This window comes from Zosterops lateralis (assembly GCF_965231275.1).
Source record: "Zosterops lateralis genome assembly, chromosome: 2".
In the NCBI taxonomy this organism is placed as follows: domain Eukaryota; kingdom Metazoa; phylum Chordata; class Aves; order Passeriformes; family Zosteropidae; genus Zosterops; species Zosterops lateralis.
Genome location: NC_139763.1, coordinates 1,932,041 through 1,941,017, shown reverse-complemented (window position 1 = coordinate 1,941,017; position 8,977 = coordinate 1,932,041). Strand labels below are relative to the sequence as shown.

The 8,977-nt window shown below is 37.6% G+C and overlaps 1 protein-coding gene across 1 annotated transcript in view; it reads left to right on the top strand.

Annotated features, from left to right (window-relative positions):
• Positions 1 to 8,977, top strand: part of RUNX1 (RUNX family transcription factor 1) — a 126,490-nt gene that overhangs the window by 125 nt on the left and 117,388 nt on the right. Inside the window, exon 1 of the mRNA XM_083884423.1 lies at positions 1 to 3,048. This exon is cut by the window's left edge and continues 125 nt beyond it. Within this exon, the coding sequence (XP_083740549.1) occupies positions 2,770 to 3,048 (279 nt within the window). The 5' untranslated portion in view covers positions 1 to 2,769. The remainder of the gene's footprint in view (positions 3,049 to 8,977) is intronic.

Sequence of the window (8,977 nt, the reverse complement as noted above, 5' to 3'; positions counted from 1 at the left end):
CCCCCGGCACCCTTGGGTGGGGGTCAGACACCCCTAACCGAGCAGTGCCGGCTCTGGGCTCCTCCATCCCCCCCCCAGGCAGCCCCAGGGCGGGGCAGGGAGTGGCCACACCCCCTTTGGGGGCGGAGATTCCCGCTGGGGGCGGAGATTTCCGCGGCTCCGCCCCTTATGCAAATCAGGCGTGCAATGACATCCCCGGGTTCCGCTCCCCAGCCCCGAGTCCGCTCCCGGCCCCGCCAGGGCAGCCCCGGCCCCGCCGCTCCCCGAGGGAATTATTGAATTTTTGAATTATTATTTGAATTATTTGCAGTTTTTTTTTTTTTTCCCCCCCCCCCGTGGGAACGCGCTCAGAGGTTGGAGATGGTCTTTAGAAATTAAAAAAAAATATATATATAATATATAATCCTCGACCGGCGAGTTCATCGGTGGTTTCGGCTTTGCTCTTCTCGTGCTGCTGCGGAAGGAAGGAAGGATTTTGAGAAGTTTGGAAGGAGTGGTTTTGTTGAGTTGTGGTTTGGTTTTTTGCTTTTTTTTTTTTTTTGGTTGATCGGATTTTTTAAATTATTATTGTTTTAATTTTTTTATTGTTATTATTTGGATTTTTTCATTATTATTTTAATTTTTTAATTATTTTAGTTTCTTATTTTTTTATTTTTTATTATTTTTATTTTTCATTATTTTATTTTTTATTATTTTAAATTTTTCTTTTTTTTGATTTTTTATTATTTTAATTTTCTTTATTGTTTTAGTGTTTTATTCTTTTAATTTTTTCATTATTTTGATATTTTATTATTTTGATTCTTTATAATTTTGATTTTTATTATTTTAATTTTCTTTATTATTTTTAGTTTTTTATTATTTTGATTTTTTATTATTTTAATTTTTTATTTTATTATTATTATTTTAATTTTTATTTTGCTCTTTATTTTTATTTTGCTTTTTATTTTGCTTTTTATTTTGCTTTTTATTATTATTTTGGTTTTTTTTATTTTTTGATTTTTATTATTATTTTCATTTTTATTTTATTTTCATTTTTATTATTTTAATTTCTTTATTATTTTCATTTTTATTATTTTCATTTTTATTATTTTCATTTTTATTATTTTCATTTTATTATCTTAATTTTTATTTTTTCAATTTTTATTATTATTATTTTATTTTTTTTCCTACCGATCACTTTTTTTTTTTTTTTTTTTTTTTGACTTTTCTGCCTCCATCCCTTGAGGACAAAAAAAAAAAAAAAATCAAACCATGTCGACCAAAACAAATTTCCACCTGATACTTTTGAGCAGCCGCTTCCTGGGGCCGAATTAGAGGAAGAAACTGAGAAAAAAAAAAAAAAAAAAATCAAGAATTTGCCAAGAGCTTCGGATTGTTCCAGTCCCAGTCCCAGTTGCGGAGGGGCCGCTGTTGCACAAATAAAACCGCAGAGAGAAGCCACAACTGAACCCAAAATTCCACCCCAAAAGGGTTTGCAGCTTCTTGGGACCTCTCGGCTCGGAGATTTTTTTTTTTCTTTTAAATTAATGAAAATATTTTTGTTAAAGATAGAGGTTTGAAGCTTGAAAGTCTTTTTTTTTTTTTTCCTTTATTTTTATTTTTGTTCCTTTTTTTTCTTTTTATTTTTTTCCTCTTTTTTTCTTTTTTTTCCTTTTTTTCCCCTCTTTTTTTTATTTTTCCTTTTTTATTTTTTCCTCTTTTTTTTCCTTTTTTATTTTTTTCTTTTTTCCTTTTTTTATTTTTCCTTTTATTTTATTTCCCCCTTTTTTTTTTATTTTTCCCTTTTTTATTTTTCCCTTTTTTATTTTTTCCTCTTTTATTTTTCCTTCTATTTTATTTCCCCCTTTTTTTTTCTTTTTTATTTTTCCTTTTTTATTTTTTCCTCTTTTTTTCCCTCTTTTTATTATTTTTTCCTTTTTTTATTTTTTTCCTTTTTTTCCCTTTTTTCCTTTTTTTTCCCTTTTTTTATTTTTCCCTTTTTTCCTTTTTCTTTATTTTCTCTTTTTTTTCTCCTTATTTTTCCCTTTTTTATTATTTTTCCTTTTATTTTTTCCTTTTTTTTCCTCAAAACTGACCAAAAGCTCCTGACACAACCAAACTACTGAAGCTCATTTTCAAAGCTGCTTTCAAAGAAAAGAAAAAAAAAGAAAAATCCAAACGGATTCCTGTTGTCGCATTTAAATCCTCTCCAGATTCTCTTGTAAATATTTGATGAAGCGCCTGAATTTATCCCCTGGTTATAACCAGGTTGACTTTTACTCCCTCTGAACAGCAAACCCTGAATTTCCATAAAAAAACCACCAATTTTTAATATTTTTTTTAATTATTCTTTTTGCCTCCTGAAGACGTCGCCGCGTTTTAATTTCTCTTGGGAGAAAGAAGAGAGAAAAAAAAAAATCACCTGGAAGAAAAACCAAACTCCTATTTACTCAAATCTTTATTTTATTTTAATTTTAATTTTTTAATTTTTTTTTTTCCTTTGGGAATTTGGGATGAGCTCCATCCTTTCCACCAAAACCGCGCCACCTTCGCTTTTTATGGAATTAACAACATCTATTTGAAGACTCAAACCAAAATTAACTCTATAAGAAAAAAAAAAAACAATAAAAACCACCAACAACTTCCCACTTCACACAACCCACTTATATTTTATTTTATTATATTTTATTCTATTTTATATGTCGCTCCCTCGAGAGCGCCTGGCCGAGGAGTCGCGCTCTGCAGGAACCCGGCAGAGGAGTTTCTCCATCCCCCTAAAGCCTTGTTGTGATGCGTATCCCCGTAGATTCCGGCACCAGCCGCCGCTTCACGCCGCCCTCCACCGCCCTGAGCCCGGGCAAGATGAGCGAGCCTTTGGCCTTGGCCGGAGCCGAGCACGGAGGAGCTTTGGTGGGGAAGATGAGAGGAGGAGGAGGAGCAGACAGGAGCATGGTGGAGGTGTTGGCGGATCACCCCGGGGAGTTGGTGCGCACCGACAGCCCCAATTTTCTGTGCTCCGTCTTGCCAACGCATTGGAGGTGCAATAAGACGTTGCCCATCGCTTTTAAGGTAAGAGTTGGGGGGTATAGAGGGGTGGGGGTGTGTGGGGTGGGGAGGGGGATTGGGTTTGTGGCTGTGGTGGGTTGATGTTGTACTTTGCTTCCTTTCTGCCGTCCTTCCTTCTGTCCTTTCCATTTTTCCTTCTATTCTTTCCCTTTTTCCTTCTACCTTTTCCCTCCTTCTTGTCATCCTTTCCCTCCTTCCCTCCATCCCTTCCCTCCTTCCTTCCATCCTTCCTTCCATCCTTTCCCTCCTTCTTGCCATCCTTTCCTTTCCCTCCTTCCCTCCATCCTTTCCTTCCTTCCTGCCATCCTTTTCCTTCCCTCCTTCCCTCCATCCTTCCTTCCTTCTATCCTTTCCCTTTTTCCTTCCACTCTTTCCCTCCTTCATTCCATCCATCTCTCCATCCTTTCATTCCTTCCCTCCTCCCCTCTCTCCTGCCTTCTCCCCTTCCTTGCATCCTTTCCTTTCCCTCCTTCCTCCCACCCTTTTCGTCCTTCCATCCTTTCCCTCCTTCCTTCCGTGCTTTTTATCCCTCCTTCCTAATTCCTTCTTTCCTTCTATCACTCCCCTCCTTTCTTCCATCCATCCTTGCATCCTTTCCTTTCCTTTCCCTCCTTCCTTTTACACTTTCCCTCCTTCCATCCTCTTTTCCACTCTTTCCTTCCCTCCATCCTTTCCTTTCCCTCCCTTCCCTCCTTCTTCCCATCCTTTTTCTCCTTCCTTCTCTCCCTTCCCTCCTTCCATCCTTTCCTTTCCCTCCTTCCTCCCATCCTTTCCCTCCTTCTCTCCATCCTTTCTATCCCTCCTTCCACCCTTTCCTTTCCTTTCCTTTCCTTTCCTTTCCTTTCCTTTCCTTTCCTTTCCTTTCCTTTCCTTTCCTTTCCTTTCCTTTCCTTTCCTTTCCTTTCCTTTCCTTTCCTTTCCTTTCCTTTCCTTTCCTTTCCTTTCCTTTCCTTTCCTTTCCTTTCCTTTCCTTTCCTTTCCTTTCCTTTCCTTTCCTTTCCTTTCCTTTCCTTTCCTTTCCTTTCCTTTCCTTTCCTTTCCTTTCCTTTCCTTTCCTTTCCTTTCCTTTCCTTTCCTTTCCTTTCCTTTCCTTTCCTTCCTTTCCTTTCCTTTCCTTTCCTTTCCTTTCCTTTCCTTTCCTTTCCTTTCCTTTCCTTTCCTTTCCTTTCCTTTCCTTTCCTTTCCTTTCCTTTCCTTTCCTTTCCTGCCGCACTCGGGAATGTGGAATGTGAAATGTTTGGGAAAAATCTTCCCAAAGCATCCTCCTCCCTCTTCTCCCCATTCATAACTCTGCCAGCCAGAGGCGGCTCTGCTCAAACAGGGCAGAAAAAAAAATAATAGAAATAAATTTTATTTAATTTATCCATTTTATTTCTAAAAATCCGGCCCCCACAGAGTTTGGCTGGGCTGGGGAGCAAATTCTTGGAATTGAAAGAGCTCTGGGATCCCCCAGGAGTCACCCAGGGTGGTGGCAGGTCCCTCTGCTGTCCCTCTTCTGTCCCTCTGTCCCTCTTCTGTCCCTCTGTCCCTTTTCTGTCCCTCTGTCCCCGCTCGGGTTTCCCCAGCCAGGGGCTCCGGGAGGGAGAAAACACCACAAACCAACCCGGCCACAATCCCCAAAAAACCGCATTTCCTCTTTTATTGCCCGGCTTTAAACAGCAGCAAAAGCCGCGGCCTAAGCCGGGCAGAGCCGCTTGAAATTCTGTCCCTCCCCTGTTTTCAGAGAGTCCTTTTGATAAATCTGAATAAAATCCGGGAGAAGATGAGGAGAAGGGAATGGGAGAGAATATTCTCCTGTCCCCAGAGGTGAGGGGGATGCTCCTGGTGCTTCCCTCCCTTCCCGTTAAATCCTTCTCTGGGAAAATCCTCCTCCCTTGGAATAAAATCCTCCTCCCTTGGAATAAAATCCTCCTCCCTTAGAGTAAAATCCTCCTTCCTTAGAGTAAAATCCCCCTCCTTTGGAGTAAAATCATCTCCTTTGGAGTTAAATCCTACTCCCTTGGAGTCAAATCCTCCTCCCTTGGTGTAAAATCATCTCCCTTAGAGTAAAATCCTCCTCCCTTAGAGTAAAATCAGCCTCCCTTAGAATAAAATCCTCCTCCTTTGGAGTAAAATCCTCCTTCCTTGGAGTAAAATCAGCCTCCCCTGGAGTAAAATAATCTCCCTTGGAATAAAATCCTCCTCCTTTGGAGTAAAATAATCTCCCTTGGAATAAAATCCTCCTATTTTGGAGTCAAATCATCCTCCCTTAGAATAAAATCATCCTCCTTTAGAGTAAAATCATCTCCTTGGAGGAAAATCATCTCCCTTAGAATAAAATCCTCCTATTTTGGAGTCAAATCCTCCTCCCTTGGAGTAAAATCCTCCTCCCTTGGTGTAAAATAATCTCCCTTGGAATAAAATCCTCCTCCTTTGGAGTAAAATCATCTCCTTTGGAGGAAAATTATGTCTCTGGGAGTAAATTCCTCCTCCCTTGGAGTCAAAATCCACCTCCCTTGGAGTGAAATCATCTCCTTTGGAGGAAAATCATCTCCCTTAGAATAAAATCCTCCTCCCTTGGAGTAAAATCACCTCCTTTGGAGGAAAATCATCTCTCTGGGTGTAAATTCCTCCTCCCTTAGAATAAAATCCTCCTCCCTTGGAGGAAAATCACCTCCTTTAGAGTCAAATAATCTCCTTTGGAGGAAAATCAACTTTCTGAGAGTAAATTTCTCCTGCCTTGGAGTCAAAATCCTCCTCCCTTGGAGTAAAATCCCCCTCCTTTGGAGTAAAATCCACCTCCCTTGGAGTGAAACCATCTCCTTTGGAGGAAAATAATCTTTCTAGGAGTAAATTCCTCCTCCTTTGGATTAAATTCCTCCTATTTTAGACTCCAACCCTCCTCCCCCGGCTCTATTTCTGACCCGGCTCTGTCTCTGACTCCCAAACCCGCTGCTTTTCCCGAGCGAGGGGAGAAAAAATGGAATTTTTTATCCTTTTTTTTTCCCAGGCAGGAGCCCCGGGGCTCCATTTAGGATCAGGATTTGCCAAACCCCTGATTTAATTCTTTTAATTTTTGTGGTCATTGCTAAACCCCAACTACCTCTGCACAACTTTATTTTTTTTTTTTTTTTTTTTTGGTGTTGAAGGCCACCAGACTTTAATTTTCCCTCTGTTTTGGGTAGAAGGAAAAGGAGGGAGAAGGGAAAATCAGCTCAGCCTCGATTAGGAAAAAAAAAAAATTAAAAAAATAAAGTTTTATTATGTCTGCTCTCATTCCTCACAGATAAGAGCGAGGAGAAGGGTCACTTCCTAAATTCCCACATTTGGATTAATTATTACACTCCAGCTGTTAATTAGCCAAGTTTTTTTATTTATTTTATTTTTATTTTTATTTTTCCTGCTGGAAGGCAAAAAATCCAGGAGCAAAAAACTCTCTGGAAGGGAGATAAGAGAAATCCTGGGTTGGTTTTTTATTTTTTATTTTTTTCCTGGTCACATCCCGGCTTGGAGGAGGAAGGAGAAGAGATGGGAATGTGGGAATTACCCCTGGGAAAAAAATAAAAAATAAAAATAAAAAATAAAAAAATTACAGAGGGTTTAGAGACGCCCAAAGGTTTTTTATGTCCCCACCTGCAGCTTCAGTAGCTTCTCCAGGAATTTGGAAAAAAATGGGATAATTAAGTCTCAGTAGATTCTCCAGGAATTTGGAAAATTGGGATAATTTAGTCTCAGCAGCCTCTCCAAGAGTTTGGAAAAAACTGGGATAATTTAGTCTCAGTAGATTCTCCAGGAATTTGGAAAATTGGGATAATTTTTCCTCAGCAGCTTCTCCAGGAGTTTGGAAAAAATTGGGATAATTTAGTCTCAGCATCCAAGAATTTGGAAATTTGGGATAATTTATCCTCAGTAGCTTCTCCAGGAATTTGGAAAACTGAGATAATTTTTCCTCAGCAGCTTCTCCAGGAGTTTGGAAAAAATTGGGATAATTTAGTCTCAGCATCCAAGAGTTTGGAAAAAAATGGGATAATTTAGTCTCAGTAGCTTCTCCAGGAATTTGGAAAAAAATGGGATAATTTAGTCTCAGCATCCAAGAGTTTGGAAAAAAATGGGATAATTTATCCTCAGTATCTTCTCCAAGAGTTTGGAAAACTGAGATAATTTTTCCCCAGCAGCTTCTCCAGGAATTTGGAAAAAAAATGGGATAATTTAGTCTCAGCATCCAAAAATTTGGAAAAAAATTGGATAATTTACCCTCAGCACCTTCTCCAAGAATTTGGAAAATTGGGATAATTTTTCCCTAGAAATAGCCAGGAGGAAAAAAAAAAAAAAATATTTAAAATAATTAATCAAACCCACCCAAAAAATTAGGAAAATTAGGCTGAGAGGCACCTGCTGGTTTTCCTCATCCTCATCCCCCCCCAAATCTTCTCTCCTGAGAGACAAATCCTGAAAAAATTTACCACATTTCAGTGATTTTCTGCTAAATTTGAAGCTGTTTTTAAAATTGGGGGTTTTTTTTCATATAATTTGGCCCAAGGGAAAAATAAATCAGTTCAGATCATTCCCCTGCTGTCAATATTTTAGTTTGCACCTGACAAAAAGCGCTGAGTTTTATCAAATATTTGTCGTTTTTATCGAATATTTGTCGTTTTTATTTATCGTGGGAATAAAAAGGGGCAGACAGAGAGTTTTCTGCTCATATTTAGAAAAATCTACTAAAAAATCTACAGGATTTGGGTGTTTTTTTAAACCAAAATGATCAATTTTCACTGGTTTATCCTAAATTTAAAAAAGACTTAAAAAAAAAAAATAATTCCCAATAACCCATAAAGCTAAAAATCCATAAAAAATAAAAATTCATTATTTAAATATTTCTATAAAAATTCATTGTTAAAATGGTGTTAAGGCTCCAAATCTTAATTTAAAAAGCCAATTTGCATTAATTGAAATTAATTTAGACACCCCACGGCGCTACAAACTTGATATTCTCTTTATTCCTCCAGAAATACGAATTTTTTAAGAGGTAAAAAGTGCAAGAAAGTCCTTGATAACAAGTCCCAGCTTTATCTGTTTAGTCTTTTCTCTAAAGTCAATATTTGTATTTCTGTTTCTATTGTTTGCCACTTTCAAGTCTGGTTTTTTTTTTTTTCTGGGCTGGCTCAGCTTTTGACTCATTTTTATTTATTTATTTTAATTTTTTTTTTTTTTCAGATTTTTCTTCCCCTTTTTTTTATCGCCTTTTTTTTTTTTTTTAATTTTTTTTTTTTTATTTGAAAGTTTTAAATTATTTTTGTCAGAGACAACCAGGCCCCTGGATCAGTGAAAAAAAACTTTTTAAAGGTTTAAAATCTTGGTGTAAATTCCCTTTAAATTTAATATTTACATGGCAGGGTTTTCCCAGGTTTTCCCTTTTTTTAGATGTGGATCCATCAAAATTTTGCAGGAATTTTGGCGGAATCGCCAATTTTGTGACGATTTCCATAAATTCGCCAATTTTGTGACGATTTCCATAAATTCGCCAATTTCATAACGATTTCCAAGTTCATTTCTGCCAAAAATCAGGGAAATCTCAAAAACCGAGCTGAAAACAGACCCCAAAAGAAAAAAAAAAATCCAAATTACAGCCCAGAGAGAAGAAACAAAAACCAAAAAAAATTCAAGGGGAAAGAGGAAGTTGAAATCAAGATGTAAAAAGGGAATTTTGACCCAGAGATTTGAGATTTTCACATGTGGAAGTGAAAATCAGGGTCAGGAGAGAACAGAAGTGAAAAACTCAACATCCAGTGGAAGAAAATAAAAAAAAAATACTGGGAAATATCAAAAAAATGAGGAATTCTCTCATATTTTTTGGAAAATGGAATAAAAATCAGGGCTGGAGCTGCTGGTCCTGTTTTTAAAGGGAAAAAAAGAGAAGAAAAAGAGAAATAAAATCAGGTGGTGACGAATTTCG